The following is a 27,208-nucleotide window of genomic DNA, read 5'->3' as shown; positions in this document are numbered from 1 at the left end:
ATGTGGAAGAGTTGGTGTAGGACCACAATGAAGAGCTAACCACTGAAGAGTTGCAAGACCTTCAGCTGCAACAGCAACAGACCACAGCTGAGGAAATTGCTTCAGAGGAGGAGGAAGACAGATGGAAGAAGGTGCCTTCTTCAAAGCTTAAGGACAGTTGCACAAAGTAGAGTGAGATGCAAATGTTTATGGAGGAACATCACCCTGACAAAGCTATTGCAAGCCGTGTCAGCAACATGTACAATGACAATGTCTTGTCCCATTTGAGGCAAATTTTAAAGAGATGCCAGATATAGAGCTTTTCTTTCTTTCTTTCAACACACTGGCCGTATCCCACCAAGGCGGGGTGGCCCAAAACGAAAAACAAAAGTTTCTCCTTGTAACATTTAGCAATATATACAGGAGAAGGGGTTACTAACCCCTTGCTCCTGGCATTTTAGTTGCCTCTTACAACACGCATGGCTTACAGAGGAAGAATTCTGTTCCACTTCCCCATGGAGGTAAGAGAAAATAAACAAGAACAAGAACTAGAAAGAAAATAGAAGAAAACCAAGAGGGGTGTGTATATATATATATATAGGCTTGTACATGTATGTGTAGTGTGACCTAAGTGTAAGTAGAAGTAGCAAGACATACCTGAAACCTTGCATGTGTATGAGACAGAAAAAAAAAAAAAACCAGCAATCCTACCATCGTGTAAAACAATTACAGGCTTCCGTTTTACACTCACTTGGCAGGACAGTAGTACCTCCCTGAGTGGTTGCTGTCTAGCAACCTACTACCTACAGAAATAGAGCTATCTGGAACAATTTTTTAAGCGATAGGGGTCCAGTGACTCTCAAGTTGGTCCTAGTGGCATTAACCCTTTCAGGGTTTCGGCCGTACTAGTACGGCTTACGTGCCAGGGTCCTTGACGTACTAGTACTCATAAATTCTAGCGCCTTAAAATCTAGTGAGAGAAAGCTGGTAGGCCTACATATGAAAGAATGGGTCTATATGGTCAGTGTGTGCAGTATAAAAAAAATCCTGCAGCACACAGTGCGTAATGAGAAAAAAAAACTTTGACCGTGTTTTTGGATTAAAACAGTGACTTTGCACTGTATTTTCGAATGGTATTTATTGTTGTATTCTAGTTTTCCTGGTCTCATTTGATAGAATGGAAGACATATTACAGAAATTGAGATGATTTTGACTGGTTTTACAATGAAAAGTACCGTGAAATTGAGCTCAAAGCAGCAGAAATGTTCAATTTTTACCAAAGTTCAAAAGTAAACATATCATGTTAAGCGTCCAATACACATCAACTGGTAAGTCTAATGTTCTTTCACAAGTACACCGATATTATTTATACCATTTCTACACTAATGCAGTAGTCTGCAAAACAGTAAATCTTCTATTTTTTGTGAGAATAAAAATTCAAAATGGAAAGCAAAAGAATGTAAGAGGGGTGTGCGGACATGACTAATGAATAGAGGAAATGTTATTTTAGTGCCAGGAATGTCTTTCTTGTTTATTCTGGACCCTATTTTGAAATTGGCATCTTTTGAAATTTGTGTGAAATTGGCAAAATTGCTAAATTCTGACCACTGTATTGGATAGTTGAAATCGGTAAATGGATGGTTTCTTGTACTCATTCGATAGAAAAAATGAAGTTCTAGCGAAATAGGTATGATTTTTGTTGACTAGTACACTGGAATTGGCCAAAAATATGGCTCAAAGTGGGCAAAATCGCCGATGCATAAACATCATCGAGACCGCTAACTTCGCGAGAGCATAATTCCGTAAGTTTTCCATCAAATTTCTATCTTTTCATAAGAAAAAATTATTTTTTTTTTTTTAATTTGGGGGACCCTGAAAACAAGTCTCTGAGAGGGCCTGTGGACCCTGAAAGGGTTAAAAAACAAAGAAGGGAAGTAACCCTGGATAAGCACTTGGTACCTAAAGTCTTTATGGAAGGGGATTCCCCTTCCAAACAATAGTATAACTTCTCCATCCTCTCCCCTCCTCCTGTCTTCCATACACCAACAGCAGTCTTCAATAGGGGTAATTGTGATGTTAATTTTGTTAAATACTTGATGTCTCATTGTTTTCTGTATTTAAATCTATATTTAATGTAAAAAAAATATTTTTTGTTAATACTTTTGAGCGTTTGGAACGGATTAATTGGATTTACATTATTTCTTATGGGGAAAATGGTTTCGCCATTCATAAGTCTCAACTATCGTCACACACTTTAAAACGGATTAATTACGAAATTCGAGGGTCCACTGTACTCAGATATGGAAAACTTGAGGAAATTAAAAATGTATCAGGGTATACGACAAATTCTAACCATACAATAGAGCAAAAAAGAAATGTGAAAGACCTGGGAGTGATAATGTCAGAGGATCTCACCTTCAAAGACCACAACAATGTATCTACCTCATCTGCTATGAAAATAATAGGATGGATAATGAGAACCTTCAAAACTAGGGATGCCAAGCCCATGATAATTCTCTTCAAATCGCTTGTTCTCTCTAGGCTGGAATACTGCTGTACACTAATGGCACCCTTCAGGGCTGGAGACATTGCAGACCTGGAGAGTGTATAAAGAACTTTCACAGCACACATAAGTACGATAAAGTGCCTCAATTACTGGGAACAGTTGAAGGTCCTTGATCTATATTCCCTGGAATGCAGACAAGAGAGATACATGATAATATACATTTGGAAGGTCCTGGAGGGACTGGTACCAAACCTGTACATGAAAATCACTCCCTATGAAAGCAAAAGACTTGGTAGGAGATGCAACATTCCCCCGATGAAAAGCAGGGGCGCCACGAGTACATTGAGAGACAACACAATGAGTGTCCAAGGCCCAAGACTATTCAACTGCCTCTCAGCATACATAAGGGGGATTACCAATAGACCCTTGCCTGTCTTTAAGAAGGCACTAGACAGGCACCTAAAGCCAATACCTGACCAACCAGGATGTGGTTCATACATCAGTTTGTGTGCAACCAGCAGTAACAGCCTGGTTGATCAGACCCTGATCCACCATGAGGCCTGGTCTCAGACCGAGCTGTGGGGGCACTGACCCCCAAAACCCTCTCCAGGTAAAACTCCAGGTAAACCTATACTTAATGTAGTCACTTACACCTATATAAGTTAATTAATGCTTCTTTTCTCATTTTTCTCAAATTAATATAACATTGTAACTTTCAAGTACAAGAACCATGCACATTATGACATTGACTCAGCATCCTAAGAGAGGCCTTAGGACATGTACTATTGTTTGATAATGTCGGAAATTTCGTAAGTGTTGGGAATACAGTGGATCCCAGGTTAACGTATTTTTTTCATTCCAGAAGTATGTTCAGGTGCCAGTACTGACCGAATTTGTTCCCATAAGGAATATTGTGAAGTAGATTAGTCCATTTCAGACCCCCAAACATACACGTACAAACGCACTTACATAAATACACTTACATAATTGGTTGCATTGGGAAGTGATCGTTAAGCGGGGGTCCACTGTATTACTATTTTTCATTCTGGTTATACTGCATATTAAGATATTTCCTATTTCTTGTGATCTTATTGCATATACCATCAAATATTTATTGCTGGTTCCATAGTCTCTTAAGATTAAACAAACCAACAGAAAACTACTAAATCTTACAGCAAGTCTGAATTCTATGCCCATATTTGTTAAAAATGAAGATTGTGTTACAGGACCATATGTGATCACCCTTTCTTGAATTTGTCCCTTTAGATGAGCAAAATCCACATCAGCTGTCAGATCAGCTGTGCCTGGCTCACACAGCGGATCATGAAGTGCATGATTCTTGAATGCCTGTAAATACAATAACAGTTAGTTTCTTTTACAATATAATCATCACATATAGCAAGGGGGAGACTGTTCAGGATTTAGTTTCACCAACAAGAGATGAAATGTCATGAAAGCAAGCGGTTGCTTTTTGCTATCCAATTTTTTTTATCAACATACCAGTCGTCTCTCACCAAGCCAGGGTGACTCAAAAAAAACAAAAAAAAAACATTATAAAGCTTTTCTTTTTACATTTAAAAATTTATACAGAAGGGATTACTAACCCCTTGTTCCCACCACTTTAGTCACCTCTTATGACAGGCATGGGATTATATATTCATACCAAAACTGTTGTCCACAGGGCTGAGGAAGGGTTGTTGAGGTGGTTCGGACATGTAGAGAGAATGGAGCGAAACAGAATGACTTCAAGAGTGTATCAGTCTGTAGTGGAAGGAAGGCGGGGTAGGGGTCGGCCTAGGAAAGGTTGGAGGGAGGGGGTAAAGGAGGTTTTGTGTGCGAGGGGCTTGGACTTCCAGCAGGCATGCGTGAGCGTGTTTGATAGGAGTGAATGGAGACAAATGGTTTTTAATACTTGACGTGCTGTTGGAGTGTGAGCAAAGTAACATTTATGAAGGGGTTCAGGGAAACCGGCAGGCCGGACTTGAGTCCTGGAGATGGGAAGTACAGTGCCTGCACTCTGAAGAAGGGGTGTTAATGTTGCAGTTTAAAAACTGTAGTGTAAAGCACCCTTCTGGCAAGACAGTGATGGAGTGAATGATGGTGAAAGTTTTTCTTTTTCGGGCCACCCTGCCTTGGTGGGAATCGGCCAGTGTGATAAAAAAAAAAAAAATAATAAAACCAGACATTTGGTCATTTAGAGAGAATGGAACAAAGCAGAATGACTTGGAGAGTGTATAAATTAGTAGTAGAAGGAAGGCAAGGTAGGGGTCGTCCTAGGAAAGGTTGGAGGGAGGGGGTAAAGGAGGTTTTGTGGGCGAGGGGCTTGGACTTCCATCAATCGTCCATGAGCGTGTTGGATAGAAGTGAATGGAGATGAATGGGTTTTGAAACTGGTTAGCCGGACTTGAGTCCTGGAGGTGGGAAGTACAATGCCAACACTTAAAGGAGGGGTTTGGGATATTGGCTGTTTGGAGTGACATCTAAGCTGTCGTATCTGAGAGCCTTCGCAAAGATATTGATTATGTATGAGTGATGACTGAAGTGTTGAATGATGATGAAGATTTTTTTCTTTTTGGGTCACCCTGTTTAAGTGGGAAATGGCCGACATGTTAAAAAATATATACAGTGGACCCCCGGATAACGATCAGCTCCCAACTCGACCAATTATGTAAGTTTATTTTTGTAAGTGCTTTTGTAGGTGTATTTTTAGGGGTCTGAAAAGGACTAATCTAATTCACAATATTTCTTATGGGAACAAATTTGGTCTATAACGGCACCCAAACAGACTTCTGGATTGAAATAATATTGTTATGCGGGAGTCCACTGCATATGTAATACATAACATGTCTATACACCCTTGCCATGTTTAACAAGCTATATGCACACTAATGATCAGTATTTGTCAAAGTCAGACTTACATTTACATCTTGACAATACTTCGATAACCAGTACAGTGTATGTACTGTTTTATTTCTATTATTTGTAAACTATCAATATTGCATCGTTATTCTATTTCAAATATGATGCCTCACATCTGTGGTTCCACATAGTGCTTCAGTGAGCACAGTAGTGACCCAGGAAGACCTCAACCATACAAATCGTATCATATTTGATTGTTTACACATTCTCAGGTGAATGAAACTGTAGTTAGCTATGATTCATCACCCATCTTGGACCAACAAAGAATAAAAAGGCTGTTAGAGGTGGGAAGTACAATGCCTGCACTTTTAAAGGATGGGTTTGGGATACTGGCTGTTTGGAGTGACATCTAAACTGTCGTATCTGGGCACCTCTGCAAAGACAGTGATTGTGTGAATGATGGTGAAAGTGATGAACTATGGTGAATGTGTTTCTTTCCTTTTTGGGTCACCCTGCCTTGGTGGGATACAGCTGGTTTATTGGAAAATAAAATGAGGGGCTAAAATCATCTGACTGACCTTAGTAAATACAGTGGACCCTCAGTTTTCATGTTTAATCTGTTCCAGAGGCATCAGCCAAACCTGAAATTGTCCATAACCAAAACCAATTTCCCCATACGAAATAATGTAAATGGAATTAATCCGTTCCAGACATCCAGAAGTATCAACAACAAGAAAAATTTTTTTTACCTTAAAGATAGATTTACATACATGCACAAAAGAATGAACATGGCACTTACCTTTACTGAAGGCTGTTGTTGCTGGAAGGAAGACAGGGAGGAGGGGGGAGGGAAAAGAGGTTATTTTTTGGAAGGGGAATCCCCCTCCATAAGGACTCTAGGTACCAAGTCCTTATCTGGGGTCACTTCCCTCCTTTGTTTTTTAATGCCACTAGGACCAGCTTGAGAGTCACTGGACCCCTGTCGCACAAAATATCTGTCCAAAGTGCTCTGTTTCTGGCATCTCTTTAAGATTTGCCTAAAATGGGACATGGCATTGTCACTGTAAAAGTAGCCAGCACGGATTGCAACAGCTTTCTCAGGGTGATGTTCCTCCACAAATGAATGCACTTTAGTCCACATTGCACAAATCTTCTTAATCTTTGAAGAAGTCACCTTCTTCCATCTCTCTTCCTCCTCCTCTGAAGCAAGTTCCTCATCTGAGGTCTGTTGCTGTTGCAGATGAAGCTCTTGCAGCTCATCAGTGGTTAGCTCTTCATTGTGGTCCTCCACCAACTCTTCCACATCGTCACCACTCACATCCAACTCCATGGAATTTCCCAATCCCACAATTGATTGCACAACAGGTGTAGGGTCGACAGGGTCAGCCTCAAACCCTTCAAAATCCTTCTTTTGGACACACACTGGTTACAATTTTCCCCAAGTAGAGTTCATCATCCTGGAAGTCACTCCCTGCCAAGCCTTATCTATAAGGTCTATGCAGTTGAAGATACTGAAGTGATTCTTCCAGAACTCTCTTAGGGCCAATTCAGAGTCCGAGGTTATGTCAAGGCACCTTTGAAACATTGCTTTGGTGTACAGTTTTTTGAAGTTTGCAATGATCTGCTGGTCCATGAGCTGGATGAGAAGAGCAGTGTTAAGAGACAAGAACTTCACTGATACAAAACTGAATTCCTTAGACAATTGGAGCATTGTCCATTAACAGGAGGCACTGGAGTGGCAATTTATTATCCAGGAGGTATTTCTTCACAATTGGGCCAAACACTTCACTGAACCATTCCCGGAAAATTTCCCTAGTGACCCATGCCCTACTGTTAGCCTTCCACATCACACACAATTTACTCTTGGTAACACTGTGTTTCTTGAACACACTGGGATTTTCAGAGTGACACACCAGTAAAGGCTTCACTTTGAAATCCCCACTAGCATTACCACACAACAAAAGAGTTAGCCTGTCTTTCATAGGCTTGTGTCCTGGGAGTGCCTTTTCCTCCTGCATAATGTAGGTCCATTTGGCATTTTCTTCCAAAACAGGCCTGTTTTGTCACAACTGAACACTTGTTGGGGTTGGAATTTTTCAGCCTCTACATAACATTTGAATTCCCACACGAATTTTTCAGTTGTTTGTTTGTCTGAACTGGCACCCTCACCTTGCCTTACAACACTGTATGCCACTTCGCTTCTTGAATTTTTCGAACCAGCCTTTGCTGGCCTTAAATTCACCTTTTTATTTTATTTTATTATCACACCGGCCGATTCCCACCAAGGCAGGGTGGCCCGAAAAAGAAAAACTTTCACCATCATTCACTCCATCACTGTCTTGCCAGAAGGGTGCTTTACACTACAGTTTTTAAACTGCAACATTAACACCCCTCCTTCAGAGTGCAGGCACTGTACTTCCCATCTCCAGGACTCAAGTCCGGCCTGCCGGTTTCCCTGAATCCCTTCATAAATGTTACTTTGCTCACACTCCAACAGCACGTCAAGTATTAAAAACCATTTGTCTCCATTCACTCCTATCAAACACGCTCACGCATGCCTGCTGGAAGTCCAAGCCCCTCGCACACAAAACCTCCTTTACCCCCTCCCTCCAACCCTTCCTAGGCCGACCCCTACCCCGCCTTCCTTCCACTACAGACTGATACACTCTTGAAGTCATTCTGTTTCGCTCCATTCTCTCTACATGTCCGAACCACCTCAACAACCCTTCCTCAGCCCTCTGGACAACAGTTTTGGTAATCCCGCACCTCCTCCTAACTTCCAAACTACGAATTCTCTGCATTATATTCACACCACACATTGCCCTCAGACATGACATCTCCACTGCCTCCAGCCTTCTCCTCGCTGCAACATTCATCACCCACGCTTCACACCCATATAAGAGCGTTGGTAAAACTATACTCTCATACATTCCCCTCTTTGCCTCCAAGGACAAAGTTCTTTGTCTCCACAGACTCCTAAGTGCACCACTCACTCTTTTTCCCTCATCAATTCTATGATTCACCTCATCTTTCATAGACCCATCTGCTGACACGTCCACTCCCAAATATCTGAATACGTTCACCTCCTCCATACTCTCTCCCTCCAATCTGATATTCAATCTTTCATCACCTAATCTTTTTGTTATCCTCATAACCTTACTCTTTCCTGTATTCACCTTTAATTTTCTTCTTTTGCACACCCTACCAAATTCATCCACCAATCTCTGCAACTTCTCTTCAGAATCTCCCAAGAGCACAGTGTCATCAGCAAAGAGCAGCTGTGACAACTCCCACTTTGTGTGTGATTCTTTATCTTTTAACTCCACGCCTCTTGCCAAGACCCTCGCATTTACTTCTCTTACAACCCCATCTATAAATATATTAAACAACCACGGTGACATCACACATCCTTGTCTAAGGCCTACTTTTACTGGGAAAAAATTTCCCTCTTTCCTACATACTCTAACTTGAGCCTCACTATCCTCGTAAAAACTCTTCACTGCTTTCAGTAACCTACCTCCTACACCATACACTTGCAACATCTGCCACATTGCCCCCCTATCCACCCTATCATATGCCTTTTCCAAATCCATAAATGCCACAAAGACCTCTTTAGCCTTATCTAAATACTGTTCACTTATATGTTTCACTGTAAACACCTGGTCCACACACCCCCTACCTTTCCTAAAGCCTCCTTGTTCATCTGCTATCCTATTCTCCGTCTTACTCTTAATTCTTTCAATTATAACTCTACCATACACTTTACCAGGTACACTCAACAGACTTATCCCCCTATAATTTTTGCACTCTCTTTTATCCCCTTTGCCTTTATACAAAGGAACTATGCATGCTCTCTGCCAATCCCTAGGTACCTTACCTTCTTCCATACATTTATTAAATAATTGCACCAACCACTCCAAAACTATATCCCCACCTGCTTTTAACATTTCTATCTTTATCCCATCAATCCCGGCTGCCTTACCCCCTTTCATTTTACCTACTGCCTCACGAACTTCCCCCACACTCACAACTGGCTCTTCCTCACTCCTACAAGATGTTATTCCTCCTTGCCCTATACACGAAATCACAGCTTCCCTATCTTCATCAACATTTAACAATTCCTCAAAATATTCCTTCCATCTTCCCAATACCTCTAACTCTCCATTTAATAACTCTCCTCTCCTATTTTTAACTGACAAATCCATTTGTTCTCTAGGCTTTCTTAACTTGTTAATCTCACTCCAAAACTTTTTCTTATTTTCAACAAAATTTGTTGATAACATCTCACCCACTCTCTCATTTGCTCTCTTTTTACATTGCTTCACCACTCTCTTAACTTCTCTCTTTTTCTCCATATACTCTTCCCTCCTTGCATCACTTCTACTTTGTAAAAACTTCTCATATGCTAACTTTTTCTCCCTTACTACTCTCTTTACATCATCATTCCACCAATCGCTCCTCTTCCCTCCTGCACCCACTTTCCTGTAACCACAAACTTCTGCTGAACACTCTAACACTACATTTTTAAACCTACCCCATACCTCTTCGACCCCATTGCCTATGCTCTCATTAGCCCATCTATCCTCCAATAGCTGTTTATATCTTACCCTAACTGCCTCCTCTTTTAGTTTATAAACCTTCACCTCTCTCTTCCCTGATGCTTCTATTCTCCTTGTATCCCATCTACCTTTTACTCTCAGTGTAGCTACAACTAGAAAGTGATCTGATATATCTGTGGCCCCTCTATAAACATGTACATCCTGAAGTCTACTCAACAGTCTTTTATCTACCAATACATAATCCAACAAACTACTGTCATTTCGCCCTACATCATATCGTGTATACTTATTTATCCTCTTTTTCTTAAAATATGTATTACCTATAACTAAACCCCTTTCTATACAAAGTTCAATCAAAGGGCTCCCATTATCATTTACACCTGGCACCCCAAACTTACCTACCACACCCTCTCTAAAAGTTTCTCCTACTTTAGCATTCAAGTCCCCTACCACAATTACTCTCTCACTTGGTTCAAAGGCTCCTATACATTCACTTAACATCTCCCAAAATCTCTCTCTCTCCTCTGCATTCCTCTCTTCTCCAGGTGCATACACGCTTATTATGACCCACTTCTCGCATCCAACCTTTACTTTAATCCACATAATTCTTGAATTTACACATTCATATTCTCTTTTCTCCTTCCATAACTGATCATTTAACATTACTGCTACCCCTTCCTTTGCTCTAACTCTCTCAGATACTCCAGATTTAATCCCATTTATTTCCCCCCACTGAAACTCTCCTACCCCCTTCAGCTTTGTTTCGCTTAGGGCCAGGACATCCAACTTCTTTTCATTCATAACATCAGCAATCATCTGTTTCTTGTCATCCGCACTACATCCACGCACATTTAAGCAACCCAGTTTTATAAAGTTTTTCTTCTTCTCTTTTTTAGTAATTGTATACAGGAGAAGGGGTTACTAGCCCATTGCTCCCGGCATTTTAGTCGCCTCATACGACACGCATGGCTTACGGAGGAAAGATTCTTTTCCACTTCCCCATGGACAATAGAAGAAATAAAAAAGAACAAGAGCTATTTAGAAAAAGGAGAAAAACCTAGATGTATGTATATATATATATGCATGTGCGTGTCTGTGAAGTGTGACCAAAGTGTAAGTAGGAGTAGCAAGATATCCCTGTTATCTTAGCGTGTTTATGAGACAGAAAAAGAAACCAGCAATCCTACCATCATGCAAAACAGTTACAGGTTTTTGTTTCACAGTCATCTGGCAGGACGGTAGTACTTCCCTGGGTGGTTGCTGTCTACCAACCTACTACCTTTATCATCACTTATTTCAGGCAGTTTCTTAATGAGATCCTCATGCAACTGCCTTGCCTTTTCACAAATAATGAACTGCACAACACTATCTCCTGCTAACTCTTTCTCTCTGATCCACACCAACAACAATTTCTCCACTTCTTCAACTGTTTGGGAACTGTTTGGTTATCACATTCACCTTTTTGCAACATCAGCTTCCATGATTTCTTTTCTCTTTGCCACAATGGAGCTAACTGTTGATGGCGACTTCCCATACATCCTGCCGAGTTCAGCAATGCGTATGTCACTATCATATTTTCTTAAGATTTCTTTTTTCAGTTCTATGGCATTTGTCACTTTTTTTGCAAAAGCACTGGCACTAGGAGCTTTCTTTGGGGCCATGGTTGCTTATTTAGTAGTCACACACAATAAACAAGTGGCAAAAGCAATGGATTATTATGAAATGTTTCATATGACCTGGCAGGATATGTTCACTCGCTACACTGGCTGAGAATGCGTGCGGGAAGTGACTTTGTCTGCGCGCTGGGCACTGGACAGATTCTGCACAACTGACAAAAATGGAGGTAATTGACGAAAACGAAAGCAAAAAATCAACGAAAAAAGTCGGCCAAAACCGAAATCAGTGATAACAGAGACCGACGAAAACAGAGGGTCCACTGTACTATAATAGAAAAAAGTCAACACATGGAGAGAAAACTATATGGAGAGTAAAAGAGAGGTTAAAAAGAGTGGTGAAAGAGAGCAAAAGGAGAGTTAGTGATAAAGTGGGGGAGGGCTTATCAACAAATTTTTATGAGAATAAGAAAAATTTTTCATAGGTAGTAGGTTGGTAGACAGCAACCGCCCAGGGAGGTACTACTGTCCTGCCAAGTGTGTGTAAAACAGAAGCCTGTAATTGTTTTACTTGATGGTAGGATTGCTGGTGTCTTTTTACTCTGTCTCATACACATGCAAGATTTCAGGTACATCTTGCTACTTCTACTTACACTTAGGTCACACTACACATACATGTTTTTTTTTTTATTAACACACTGGCCAATTCCCACCAAGGCAGGGTGGTCCGAAAAAGAAAAACTTTCACCATCATTCACTCCATCACTGTCTTGCCAGAAGGGTGCTTTACACTACAGTTTTTAAACTGCAACATTAACACCCCTCCTTCAGAGTGCAGGCACTGCACTTCCCATCTCCAGGACTCAAGTCCGGCCTGCCGGTTTCCCTGAATCCCTTCATAAATGTTACTTCGCTCACACTCCAACAGCACGTCAAGTATTAAAAACCATTTGTCTCCATTCACTCCTATCAAACACGCTCACGCATGCCTGCTGGAAGTCCAAGCCCCTTGCACACAAAACCTCCTTTACCCCCTCCCTCCAACCTTTCCTAGGCCGACCCCTACCCCGCCTTCTTTCCACTACAGACTGATACACTCTTGAAGTCATTCTGTTTCGCTCCATTCTCTCTACATGTCCAAACCACCTCAACAACCCTTCCTCAGCCCTCTGGACAACAGTTTTGGTAATCCCACACCTCCTCCTAACTTCCAAACTACGAATTCTCTGCATTATATTCACACCACACATTGCCCTCAGACATGACATCTCCACTGCCTCCAGCCTTCTCCTCGCTGCAACATTCATCACCCATGCTTCACACCCATATAAGAGCGTTGGTAAAACTATACTCTCATACATTACCCTCTTTGCCTCCAAGGACAAAGTTCTTTGTCTCCACAGACTCCTAAGTGCACCGCTCACTCTTTTCCCCTCATCAATTCTATGATTCACCTCATCTTTCGTAGACCCATCCGCTGACATGTCCACTCCCAAATATCTGAATACATTCACCTCCTCCATACTCTCTCCCTCCAATCTGATATCCAATCTTTCATCACCTAATCTTTTTGTTATCCTCATAACCTTACTCTTTCCTGTATTCACTTTTAATTTTCTTCTCTCGCACCCCCTACCAAACTCATCCACCAACCTCTGCAACTTCTCTTCAGAATCTCCCAAGAGCACAGTGTCATCAGTAAAGAGCAACTGTGACAACTCCCACTTTATGTGTGATTCTTTATCTTTTAACTCCACACCTCTTGCCAAGCCCCTCGCATTTACTTCTCTTACAACCCCATCTATAAATATATTAAACAACCACGGTGACATCACACATCCTTGTCTAAGGCCTACTTTTACTGGGAAATAATCTCCCTCTTTCCTACATACTCTAACTGGAGCCTCACTATCCTCATAAAAACTCTTCACTGCTTGCAGTAACCTACCTCCTACACCATACACCTGCAACATCTGCCACATTGCTCCCCTATCCATCCTGTCATACGCCTTTTCCAAATCCATAAATGCCACAAAAACCTCTTTAGCCTTATCAAAATACTGTTCAATTATATGCTTCACTGTAAACACCTGGTCCACACACCCCCTTCCTTTCCTAAAGCCTCCTTGTTCATCTGCTATCCTATTCTCTGTCTTACTCTTAATTCTTTCAATAATAACTCTACCATACACTTTACCAGGTATACTCAACAGACTTATCCCCTATAATTTTTGCACTCTCTTTTGTCCCCTTTGCCTTTATACAAAGGAACTATGCATGCTCTCTGCCAATCCCTAGGTACCTTACCCTCTTCCATACATGTACAAGCATATATATACACACCCTTCTGGGTTTTCTTCTATTTTTTTTCTAGTTCTTGTTCTTGTTTATTTCCTCATACCTCCATGGGGCAGTGGAACAGAATTCTTCCTCTGTAAGCCATGCGTGTTGTAAGAGGTGACTAAAACGCCGGGAGCAAGGGGCTAGTAACCTCTTCTCCTGTATATATTACTAAATGTAAAAGGAGAAATTTTTGTTTTTCCTTTTGGGCCACCCTGCCTCGGTGGGATACGGCTGGTGTGTTGAAAGAAAGAAGAAAAAATTTTGGAGTGAGATTAATAAGTTGAGAAAGCTTAGGGAACAAATAGATTTAAGGTATAAACAAATGAAGGCAGCCATTACATAGAAAGGAAAAGGTACTGGAAAACTGGAAGTAATATTTTGAGTTGTTAAATGTTTGTGAAGAAATTGAGGCAATAATTCCTTGCATTCAACAGGAAGGAATATTACCTGTTAGGAGCGAGAAAGACCCAAATGTTTGTGTGGAGGATGTGCATGAAACAGTTCATAGAATGAAAGGGAGAAAAGCAGCTGGGATAGATGAGATAAGACAGAAATGTTAAAAGTAAGTGAGAATAGTGTTTTGGGGTGTTTGGTACATTTATTCAATATAGACATTAAAATGGGTAAAGTAGCTAGTGTCTGGCAGAGAGTGCATGGTTCCTTAAAGAAAAATGGGAATAATGAGGCACAGATAAGAGTAAGCAGAAGAGAGAGATTATTTTCAGTAAAAGTAGGACTTAGCCAGGAATGTGTGATGGCACCATGGTTGCTCAACATATTTATAGATGGGGGTTAAAAAAGAACTGAATGTAGGTGTGTTGGGGAGAGGTGTGGGAATGAAAGAGAGGGAATCTAGTGTGAAGTGAGTTGTCACATACTTTTCGCTGAAGACATGGTTATTTTGGGAGATTCTTAAAAAAAGTTGCAAAAGTTAGTAAATGAATCTGGGATGGTATGTATAAGGAAATTAAAAATGAACATAGAAAAGAGCACAGTGATGAGTCTCCAAAAATACAGGCAATGAGAGACTGGATATCATATTTGAGAGAGTATGAAGGAAGTGAATGTGTTCAGATATTTGGCAGTGGACTTTTTAGCAGATGGTTCTACGAGAGATGACATGAACCACTGAACTGATGACAGGTAAAAAGATGGATAGTGAACTGAGACATCTGTGGCGACAAAGAATTTTATCAATGAAGACAAAAGAGGAGATTGTACCAGAGAAAAGTAGCACCAACAGTGTTGTATGGGTGTGAAGCATGGGTTATAAATGCTACAGTGAAGAGGAGGCTGGAGGCAGTGATGTCATGTATGAGAGCAATTTTTTTTTTTTAACAAGTCGGCCGTCTCCCGCCAAGGCAGGGTGACCCAAAAAGAAAGAAAATCCCCAAAAAGAAAATACTTTCATCATCATTCAACACTTTCACCTCACTCACACATAATCACTGTTTTTGCAGAGGTGCTCATAACACGACAGTTTAGAAGCATATACGTATAAAGATACACAACATATCCCTCCAAACTGCTAATATCCCGAAACCCCTCCTTTAGAGTGCAGGCATTGTACTTCCCATTTTCAGGACTCAAGTCCGGCTATATAAAAATAACCGGTTTCCCTGAATCCCTTCACTAAATATTTCCCTGCTCACACTCCAACAGGTTGTCAGGTCCCAAATACCATTCGTCTCCATTCACTCCTATCGAACACGCTCATGCACGCCTGCTGAAAATCCAAGCCCCTCACCCACAAAACCTCCCTTATCCCTTCCCTCCAACCTTTTCGAGGACGACCCCTACCCCGTTTTCCTGCCCCTACAGATTTATATGCTCTCCATGTCATTCTACTTTGATCCATTCTCTCTAAATGACCAAACCACCTCAACAACCCCTCTTCAGCCCTCTGACTAATACTTTTATTAACTCCACACCTTCTCCTAATTTCCACACTCCGAATTTTCTGCATAACATTTACACCACACATTGCCCTTAGACAGGACATCTCCACTGCCTCCAACCGCCTCCTCGCTGCTGCATTCACAACCCAAGCTTCACACCCATACAAGAGTGTTGGTACTACTATACTTTCATACATTCCCTTCTTTGCCTCCATAGATAACGTTTTTTGTCTCCACATATACCCCTCCCCTCTTTTCCCTCATCAATTCTATGATTAACCTCATCCTTCATAAATCCATCCACTGACACATCAACTCCCAAGTATCTGAAAACATTCACTTCTTCCATACTCCTCCTCCCCAATTTGATATCCAATTTTTCTTTATCTAAATCATTTGATACCCTCATCACCTTACTCTTTTCTATGTTCACTTTCAACTTTCTACCTTTACACACACTCCCAAACTCATCCACTAACCTTTGCAATTTTTCTTTAGAATCTCCCATAAACACAGTATCATCAGCAAAAAGCAACTGTGTCAATTCCCATTTTGTATTTGATTCCCCATAATTTAATCCCACCCCTCTCCCGAACACCCTAGCATTTACTTCTTTTACAACCCCATCTATAAATATATTAAACAACCATGGTGACATTACACATCCGTCTAAGACCTACTTTTATTGGGAAGTAGTCTCCCTCTCTTCTACACACCCTAACTTGAGCCTCACTATCCTCATATAAACTCTTTGCAGCATTTAGTAACTTACCACCTATTCCATATACAGTGGTCCCTCGATAATCGTAGGGCTCGAGAGTCGTAGATTTTGGAAATCACAGTGATATTTTCATATAAACATGGGCTCGCTAATCATAGATTGACTCGCGAATAGTAGTTCGTCCGGGATGCGTACGCACGCTGTGAGCTGGGGTGGCCTCCCTTCCCAGCCAGTGTGGCATTGTTTACCAGTAAGCGACGGTCCCCTCACTCACTCCTACGAAATATTTCATAATACTCCATTCATTTTAGTGCTTGCAAGTACTAAATAAGCTACCATGGCTCCAAAGAAAGCTCCTAGTGCCAAGCCTTTGGTAAAGAAGGTGAGAAATACGACTGAATTTAAGAAAAACATCACTGAACAATATGAAAGTGGCTTAAGTGCGGCCGAACTGGCGAGGATGTATAACAAACCCTAAACAACCATATGTTCCATTGTGGCCAAGAAAAAGGAAATCAAGGATGCTGTTGTTGCAAAGAGGGTAAATATGCTGACAAAAATGAGATCACCAGTACTCGAAGAGGTTGAGAAGTTATTATTGGTGTGGATAAACGAGAAACAATTAGCAGGAGATAGTATTATGACGTTGATTATCTGTGAAAAGGCTAGGCAGTTGCACGACGATCTAGTAAAGAAATTGCCTGCAAATAGTGGTGATGTGAGTGAATTTAAGGCCAGCAAAGGTTGGTTTGAGAGATTTAAGAACCGTAGTGGCATACACAGTGTGGTAAGGCATGGTGAGGCTGCCAGTTCGGACCACAAAGCGGCTGAAAAATATGTGCATGAATTCAAGGAGTACATAGAGGCTGAAGGACTGAAACCTGAACAAGTGTTCAATTGTGACGAAACAGGCCTCTTTTGGAAGAAAATGCCAAAGAGGACCTACATTACACAGGAGGAAAAGGCACTGCCAGGACACAAGCTTATGAAAGACAGGCTGACGCTCATGTTCTGTGCTAATGCCAGTGGGGATTTCGAAGTGAAGCCGTTGCTAGTGTACCATTCTGAAAATCCCAGAGTGTTCAGGAAAAACAATGTTATGAAGAGTAAATTGTGTGTGTTTTGGAAATCTAATAGTAAGGCATGGGTTACGAGGGAAATTTTCGTCGAGTGGTTCAATGAAGTGTTTGGCCCTAGTGTGAAGAATTACCTCCTGGAAAAAAAATTGGATCTCAAGTGCCTCCTAGCAATGGACAATGCACCTGCTCATCCTCCAAACTTGGATGACCTAATTTTCGAGGAGTTTGGGTTCATCACAGTAAAGTTATTGCCCCCGAATACCACTCCTCTCCTACAGCCCATGGACCAGCAGGTCATTGCAAACTTTAAAAAACTCTACACCTTGAATGTGACCTCAGACACTCACTTGACCCTAAGAGATTTTTGGAGAGAACACTTCAGCATCCTCCACTGCATAACCCTTATAGGTACAGCTTTGGAGGGAGTGACTACCAGGACTTTGAACTCTGCTTGGAGAAAATTGTGGCCAGATTGTGTAGACAAGAGGGATTTTGAAGGGTTTGGGGCTGACCCTGATGAGCCTATGTCTGTTGTTAAATTTATTGTGGCAATGGGGAGTTCCATGGGGTTGGATGTGAGTTTGGAGGATGTGGAAGAGTTGGTGGAAGACCACAACGCAGAGCTCACCTCTGAGGAGCTGCAAGAGCTTCAGCAGGAAGAGCAACAGATCGCAGCTCAGAATCTTGCTGCAGAGGAGGAAGAAGAGAGATGGAAGAAGGTGCCTTCTTCAGAAATTAAGGAGATTTTTGAAATGTGGGGTAAGATGGAAAGATTTATGGAGAAACATCACCCTGACAAGGCTGTTGCAAGCCATGTTGGCAACATGTACAGTGACAAAGTCTTGGCTCATTTTAGGGAAGTGTTAAAGAGACACCAGAAACAGAGCTCTCTGGACAGTTATTTTGCGAGACAGGACTCCAGTCACTCTCAAGCTAGTCCTAGTAGCATTAAGAAACAGAGAAGAGAAGTAACCCCAGAAAAGCAATTGGTACCTGAGGTGTTGATGGAAGGGGATTCCCCTTCCAAACTGTAAATAATCCACTCTCTCTCCCATACACTAAGAAGAATCGCCAATATAGGTAAGTGTTATGCTGTTAATGTTTCATTCATCATGTTCCATTGTATTGTTCAAGTACTACATCTATATTTCATGTAAAAAAATTTTTGTTTTAATACTTCTGGGTGTCAGGAATGGATTAATTGTATTTACATTATTTCTTAAGGGGAAAATTGATTTGAAAATCATAGATTTCGATAATAGTAGCACCTCCAGGAACGAATTAAATACGATAAACGAGGGACCACTGTACTTGCAACATCTGCCACATTGCTCCCCTATTTACTCTATCATATGCCTTTTATAAATCCATAAATGCAATAAAAGCTTCCCTACCTTTATCTAAATACTGCTCACATACATGCTTCAATGTAAACACTTGATCTACACATCCCCTACCCACTCTGAAACCTCCTTGCTCATCCGCAATCCTACATTCTGTCTTACCTCTAATTCTTTCAATAATAACCCTACCATTTACTTTTCCTGGTATACTCAGTAAACTTATTCCTCTATAATTTTTACAATCACTTTTGTCCCCCTTCCCTTAATATAAAGGGACAATATATGCTCTCCGCCAATCCCTAGGAACCTCCCCTTCTTTCATACATTTATTAAAAAAAGATATCAACCACTCCAACACTATATCCCCCCCTGCTTTTAACATTTCTGTCATAATCCTGTGAGTTCCAGCTGCTTTACCCCCTTTCATTCTACGTAATGCCTCACGCACCTCCCCCACGCTCACATCTTGTTCCTCTTCACTCCTAAAAGATGGTATACCTCCCTAGCCAGTGCAAGAAATTACTGCTTCCCTTTCTTCGTTGACATTTAAAAGTTCCTCAAAATATTCTTGCCATCTACCCAAAACCTCCATCTCCCCATCTACTAACTCCCCTACTTTGTTTTTAACTGACAAATCCATTTGTTCCTTAGGCTTTCTTAACTTGTTTAACTCACTCCAAAATTTTTTCTTATTGTCATTAAAATTTCTTGACAGTGCCTCTCCCACTCTATCATCTGCTCTCCTTTTGCATTCTCTCACCACTCTCTTTACCTTTCTTTTACTCTCCATAAACTCTACCCTTCTTACAATACTTCTGCTTTGTAAAAACCTCTCAAGCTAACTTTTACTCTGTAATCACACCCTTTATCATTCCACCAATCACTCCTGTTTCCTCCTGCACCCAACCTCCTATAACCACAAACTTCTGCCCCACATTCTAATACTGCATTTTTAAATTCCAACCCTCTTCAACCCCCCCCCCCCCCTACTGCTCATACTTGCATCAGCCCACCTTTCTGCCAATAGTTGTTTATATCCCACCCGAACTTCCTCCTCCCTTAGTTTATACACTTTCACCTCCCTCTTGCTTGCTGTTGCCATTTTCCTCTTTTCCGATATATCAGTTGTCCCTCTATAAACATGTACATCCTAGAGCCTATCCATCAACCTTTTATCCACCAATACATAATCTAACTACTTTCATTATGTGTTATATCATACCTTGTATATTTGTTTATCCTCTTTTCATAAAATATGTATTACTTATTACTAAACCTCTTTCTACACATAGCTCAATTAATCATTTATCCCTGGCACCCCAAATTTACCTACTATTCCCTTCACAACATTTCTGCCCACTTTAGCATTGAAATCCCCAACCATCATTACTCTCACACTTGGTTCAAAACTCCCCACGCATTCACTCAACATTTCCCAAAATCTCTCTCTTCTACACTTCTCTCTTCTCTAGGTGCATATACGCTTACTATAACCCACTTTTCACATCCAACCTTTATTTTACTCCACATAATCTTTGAATTAATACATTTATAGTCCCTCTTTTCCTGCCATAACTTATCCTTCAACATTATTGCTACTCCTTCTTTAGCTCTAACTCTATTTGAAACCCCTGACCTAATCCCATTTATTCCTCTCCACTGAAACTCTCCTACCACCTTCATCTCTGTTTCACTTAAAGCCAGAACATCCAGCTGCTTCTCATTCATAACATCCACAATCATCTCTTTCTTATCATTTGCACAACATCCACGCACATTCAGACTTCCCACTTTGACAATTTTCTTCTTATTTATTTTTTTTTGTAATTATTACAGGAAAAGGGGTTACTAGCCCATTGTTCCTGGCATTTTAGTTGACTTTTACAACACGCATGGCTTACGGAGGAAAGATTCTTATTCCACTTCCCCATGGATATAAAAGGAAAATTAATAAGACCAAGAACTATTAAGATAAAATCAAAGAAAACTCAGATGAGTGTGCATAAATAAACATGTACATGAATGTGTAGTGTGACCTAAGTGTAAGTAGAAGTAGCAAGACGTACCTGTAATCTTGCATATTTATGAGACAGACAAAAGACACCAGCAATCCTACCATCACGTAAAACAATTACAGGCTTTCATTTCACACTCACTTGGTAGGACGGTAGTACCTCCCTGGGTGGTTGCTGTCTACCAACCTACTACCTACAGTTCTGTGAATATTATACAGAGTTTGGAATTTAGGTGGTGTGGAGTTACCAAAAGTATTATTCAGAGGGCAGAGGAGGGGTTATTGAGATGGTTTGGATATTTAGAGAGGATGGAGAAAAAATATGACTTGGAGAGTGCATAAATCTGAGGTGCAGGGAAGGAGGGTTATGGGTCATTCTATAGGAGTTTTTTCAGTGACAAGGGCTTGGACATTCAACAGGCTATGGTGTGTTAGCTTGGAGTGAGTGGAGGCAAGTGGGTTTTATTATTTGAAGTACTGCTGGGGTGTGAGCAAGGTAACATTCATGAAGTGATTCAGGGAATCCAGACTTGAGTCCTGGAGGTGGGAAGTACATTGCCTGCACTCTGAAGGAGGGGCTGGGGATGCTGCAGCTTGGAGAGTCATATGAATTGTGATTTTGGCATCCTTATGGAAAAACAGTGATTGAATGAGTGATGAAAAAGTTTTCTTCATTGTCAGGTCACCTAACCTTGGTAGATGGCCACAGACTTAAAAAATCAAGCTAAAGTGGAGAGTGGACAAATTTTATGATGGTATTTAAAATGGTAACTATTCAAGTACAGTAATATCATTGACAATGGTGGTAACAGTGAGTGCAAGACTAGCAATTTTAACCCCATGACTGTTGCAACCCCAAATCCTGAAGTGTCTCCTGGTGTCGCAAAATTTAAAAAAAAAAAAAAAAAATCTTATGAAATGATAGAGAATCTTTTCCTGATTGTAATGACACCAAAAACACGAAATTTGACGGAAAAATGACGGAATTATGCTCTCGCGAAGTTAGCGACCTCGGCGATATTTACAAATTGGCGGTTTCGCCCACTTTGAGCCCTATTTTCGGCTAATTCCATTGTTCCAGTTGATCAAACTCAGCTATTTCTTTAGAACTCCATTTTTTCTATCGATTGAGTACAAGAAACTGCCCATTTACCGATTTCAACTACCCAATAACGTGGTCAGAAATTTGCAATTTGGCCAATTTCATGAAAATTAAAATATATGACAATTTCAAAATAAGGTCCAGAATGAACAATGCAGACATTCCTGGCTCTAAAATAACATTTTCTTTGTTCATCAGTCATGTCTCCAGGCCCCTCTGATATTACTCTTGCTTTCTATTTTGAATTTTTATTCAAACAAAAAATAGAAGATTTACTGTTATGCAGACTACTGCAATACTGTAATAATTGTATAAATAACATCAACCCATTCATGACTGCATATTAGAATGGCTAGTTGGACATTTATTGGACAATGACATCATTTGTTTACTTTTGAACATCAGCAAAAATCAAACATTTTCCCTACTTTGAGCTCCATTTCCAGGCTCTTTTTTATAGTAAAATCAATCAAAACCACCTCTATTTCTATAATATGTTTTCCATAAATACTATACAAAAATAGACCACAAAGTCGGCATTTTAATTAAAACAACGGTCGGAGTTTTTTTTTTTCTCATTATGCACTGCATGCTCCAGGATGTTTTTTATATGGTGCACACTGACCACACAGACCCATTCTCTCACATTTGGGCCTACCAGCTTTCTCCTGCTTGATTTGAAGCCGCTAGAATTTATGAGTATATATACGTCAAACACGGTACCTCGTAAGATGTATATATCAGACCTCGACAGTCAAAGGGTTAAGGTTTCAGTGTCTAACAAAAAGTGTCACATAATTAAACTTGATCTATATTAATGGCCCAATGCCAAGCACATGCTATTAAATGAGTTCTGATGCTGAAGTACTTTAGTAAGTATTGTAGGGAAGGAGAGGTAAAGGAAATCTAAGGAAAAGTTAGAAAGAGGGGTAGATAAGGTTATGAATTCGTGTGTTGGGTATCCAACAGGCTTGTATGAATACATTAAATAGGAGTGGAAGCAAGTGATTTTTATGACACGAAGTGCTGTTGGAGTGCGAGCAGGAAAGTATTTATTAAGGAATTCAGGAAAACCAGTTAGTTCAACTTGAGTCCTGTAGGTGGGAAGTGCAGTGCCTGCACTTTAAAGGAGAGGAGGGGACAGTGCAATTCAGAGGGCCATCTGAACTGTGATGTCAGCGTGCTTGTCAAGAGAGCAAATGAATGACGGTGAAAGCGTTTCTTCTTTTTCTTTTTTTTCGTCACCCAACCTCAATGGGAGATATCCAGTGTGATAAATAATTATGAAGAACTGTACATCTGCAGCTAAAAGATCAGCACTGTAACACCAGGATTCCTGTCCCCAAATTGATAGCTGTATTGAGATTCATCCTCTTGTTCTTCATATATGAGTCACAATCCTTGGGATAGATTTGTTGAGCAAGAGTTTTGTTTTACCCAGCAGGCAGGTGTGAGAGCACAGGGTTTGGGTGGCAACCCTGGGGAACATAGTCAAAGAAATAAAAATCGTCAAAACAAAAAGATTGTAAAAATCGAAAATGAAGGGTTAGGTGGCATTGGCTAACTTTATTAACCCTTTCACTGTCCAGATTACCAAAATTGAAAGTGCTCAGTGTCCACATTTTTCAAAATAAAATAAAAAAAATTCTGAAATGATGAAGGTAATGACACCAAAAAGAGAACATGATAGAAAACTCGCAAATTACGCAGGCACAAAGTTAATGGTCTGGGTGCAATTTATGCATTGACAAGTTTGCCAAATTTGAGTCCTGTTTTAGGCCAATTCCACTCTTCAATTTGAAAAAATTCAAAGCTATTTCACTAGTGTGTTTTCTGTTCTATCAATTGAGCACGAGAAGCTACCTTACCTTACCTTTACCTCTGATATACCTTTGAAGAATTTCGAGAGTATATCTACTGTCTGAGCCCAGCCACGGGCCAGGCTCGTCTGGTGCTTGCCTGGTCAACCAGGCTGTTGCTGCTGGAGGCCCGCTGCCCCACATATCCATCACAGCTTGGCTGATCTGGCACCTGGTGAAGGTACTTGTCTAGTTTCCTCTTGAAGGCTTCTACATTTGTTCCAGCAGTGTTTCCGATGTCTTCTGGTAAGATGTTGAAAAGCCTGGGACCCCGGATGTTGATACAGTGTTCCCTTATTGTCCCCACTGCACCCCTGCTCCTCACTGGGTTTATTTTACACTTCCTCCCATATCTCTCACTCCAGAATGTTGTTATGGCAGTGTGCAGATTTGGGACCAAGCCCTCGAGTACCTTCCAGGTATATATTATCATGTACCTCTCTCTCCTCCGCTCCAATGAGTACATGTTCAAGACTTGCAGGCATTCCCAGTAGTTTAGGTGCTTTCCTGGCTCAATGTGAGCCATAAACGATCTCTGTATTTGTTCCAGCCCCGATATTTCTCCTGCCCTGAATGGGGCCATCAGCACTGAGCAATATTCTAAGTGAGGGAGCACTAGCGATTTGAAGAGTGTCACCATTGGCATTATTTCCCTTGCTTTGAAAGTTCTCAATACCCACCCAGTCATTTTCTGGCTGTTGTGATCTTTGTCTTGTTATGGTCTTTAAAAGAAAGGTCGGCTGACATAATTATTCCTAGGTCTTTTACGTGTTCCTTACGTTCTATTGGGTGACCCTCTTGAGTTTTGTATATAGTGTTCCTTTTGAGTTCTTCATTCTTTCCATACTTAAGCAGCTGGAACTTATCACCATTGAACGTCATGTTGTTTTCCACTGCCCAGTGGAAAACCCTGTTTATGTCTTCCTGTACTTTTTCAGTGTCCTCTACCATACTGACTTTCATGCTTATTTTAGTGTCATCTGCAAATGATGATACAAAAGTGTGCCGGGTGTTTTTGTCTATGTCTGCTATGAGGATGAGGAACAGCAGAGGTGCCAGGACAGTGCCTTGGGGCACTGAGCTTTTGACCTCACTGATGCTGGATCTTGCCCTGTTCACTACTACTTTTTGTGTTCTGTGTGTTAGGAAACCAAAAATCCATCTGCCTACCTTCCCAGTAATGCCCATGGCCTTCATTTTGTGCGCTATCACTCCATGATCGCATTTGTCAAACGCCTTTGCAAAATCTGTGTAAATCACATCTGCGTTTTGGTCGTCTTCCAATGCCTCCGTAATTCTGTCACAGTGGTTCAGCAGCTGTGACAGACATGATCATCCTGCTCTAAAACCATGCTGGTTCGGGTTATGTTGGCTGTGCTGCTCCATGAAATTTGTAACCTGGAGTTTACCTGGAGAGAGTTCTGGGGGTCAACGCCCCCGTGGCCCGGTCTGTGACCAGGCCTCCTGGTGGATCAGAGCCTGATCAACCAGGCTGTTACTGTTGGCTGCATGCAAACCAACGTACGAGCCACAGCCCGGCTGGTCAGGAACCGACTTTAGGTGCTTGTCCAGTGCCAGCTTGAAGACTGCCAGGGGTCTGTTGGTAATCATCACTGTATCGAAGATTTTTATGATGTGAGAGGTTAGGGCTACTGGTTTGTAATTTTTAGCTAGTGCTCTACTACCTCCCTTATGCAAAGGAGCTATGTCTGCACTCTTTAAGGCCTCCGGTATTTCACCTAGATCTAAGCTCTTTCTCCAAAGAATACTGAGAGCTCGTGCTAGTGGTACTTTGCACTTCTTTATAAATAGAACATTCCATGAATCTGGTCCAGGTGCTGAGTGAGTGGGAATGTTTTTCATTTCTTTTTCGAAATCTATGGGATTTGTACTAATGTCAGTTAGTTGGTCTGTGCGGCCTTCTTCTGAAGTGAAAAATATTTCAGCATTTTCTACCTTGCTGTCATTTAGTGGGTTGCTGAACACCGACTCATACTGTTCTTTTAGGATTTCACTCATTTCCTGTTCGTCGTCAGTATACGAGTCTCCTCTCAGTAGTGGTCCAATTCTACAGGTAGTTCTTAGCTTGGATTTTGCGTAGGAATAGAAATATTTTGGGTTTCTTGCAATGTCCTGTATGGTCTTTTGTTCCCTTTGTACTTCTTCTGTGAGGTATGACATCCTAAGTTTTTGCTCTAATTCAGTGATCTCTCTGCTAAGTCTATCATTCCTCTTTGTAGCATATTTGTGTTTTTAAGCAGTTCAGTAACCCATTTTCTTCTTCTGTACCATCTCCTATGCTCTCTCTCTATATCTGATCTTCCTCTGGGTTTCCTCAGTGGTACATGTTTCACACATATTTTGTATGACACCAGACTCAGAGACAGAATCAGGTCAGAGGACCTCCACATACAACAGAGAATCCCCGCAATCAATGTCCAGCTAGACAAACTTACTAAGAGATAACTATATGACATGCAGGAACTTTATGTGCCCGACAGAGAGAACCCCCCCCCAACCAGTGAACACGACTGACTATTCCATCACCACCCCTCCCCACAGATCCTAAAGAATGACTCTCCAGCAAAGAGTTCGACGCTTCATCCACAAGGAGAACTTCCCTCGACCGAAAATCTTAAGCGACCTCCCTGCAGAAGATGAATGGATACCTCTGGAACCATTCTATGTTCAGTAACACGGACTAATGCTCCCCATCTCTGGGTGACCCACTTCTATCCACCAACACCTCACAACTAACCTTGTTGCACCTACAACTACCCTCCAGCAGGACACCACCTCAGTCACTACCTTGCCGGCCAACTCCAGATGAGCTACCAACCTCCATCAAATGCTTGGCAACTTCCGTCTGCAGCTGCGCCCTTCTGACCAACCTCTTGCGAAAAAAAAGGCAAGCAATTGTACACAGTATGCATCCTTCCAATTCAATGATGCACTGGTATAACATCAATATAGCAGTGTGCATTTGATGGGCATACCCCACTCATAAAATAAACCTCTTTATAAATTACTCAATATGCACACACGCATATTCAAATTACACCAAAGTGGATAGGCCACTACCCTTTTATAACCCCACCTACCCCTCCTCCCTCCCCAACCTTTCCTACATTCCATCCTTACCCATCCTTCTTCCTTCTTCCCATTTTACCAAAGCTCTGGTCAGAACCTTATACCTTATACCTTATGCTTCTGTATTCAGCTTCTCTAGGCACTGGTGGGGATTTAGGTTGCTTATGTCTGATTTCCAGGGTATGTCTGATAGCTCTTGGTTTATTTTTTCCCAGTTAATTCTATGGTTGTTAAAATTAAACT

At 41.1% G+C, this 27,208-nt stretch overlaps 1 protein-coding gene across 5 annotated transcripts in view; it reads right to left on the bottom strand.

Annotated features, from left to right (window-relative positions):
* Positions 1–27,208, bottom strand: part of LOC128702286 (protein arginine methyltransferase NDUFAF7, mitochondrial) — a 166,449-nt gene that overhangs the window by 44,865 nt on the left and 94,376 nt on the right. For 4 of the 5 annotated variants that reach the window (XM_070102068.1, XM_070102070.1, XM_070102069.1 and 1 more), the window contains one exon: positions 3,659–3,832. The exons of the other annotated variant lie outside the window; for it this stretch is intronic. In XM_070102068.1, the coding sequence (XP_069958169.1) occupies positions 3,659–3,832 (174 nt within the window). The remainder of the gene's footprint in view (positions 1–3,658; positions 3,833–27,208) is intronic. 5 annotated transcript variants of the gene reach the window in all.

The sequence above is a fragment of the Cherax quadricarinatus genome, chromosome 80 (genome assembly GCF_038502225.1).
Source record: "Cherax quadricarinatus isolate ZL_2023a chromosome 80, ASM3850222v1, whole genome shotgun sequence".
In the NCBI taxonomy this organism is placed as follows: domain Eukaryota; kingdom Metazoa; phylum Arthropoda; class Malacostraca; order Decapoda; family Parastacidae; genus Cherax; species Cherax quadricarinatus.
Note: the sequence above shows the minus strand (reverse complement) of the source record. Positions and strands in the feature narration are given on the sequence as shown.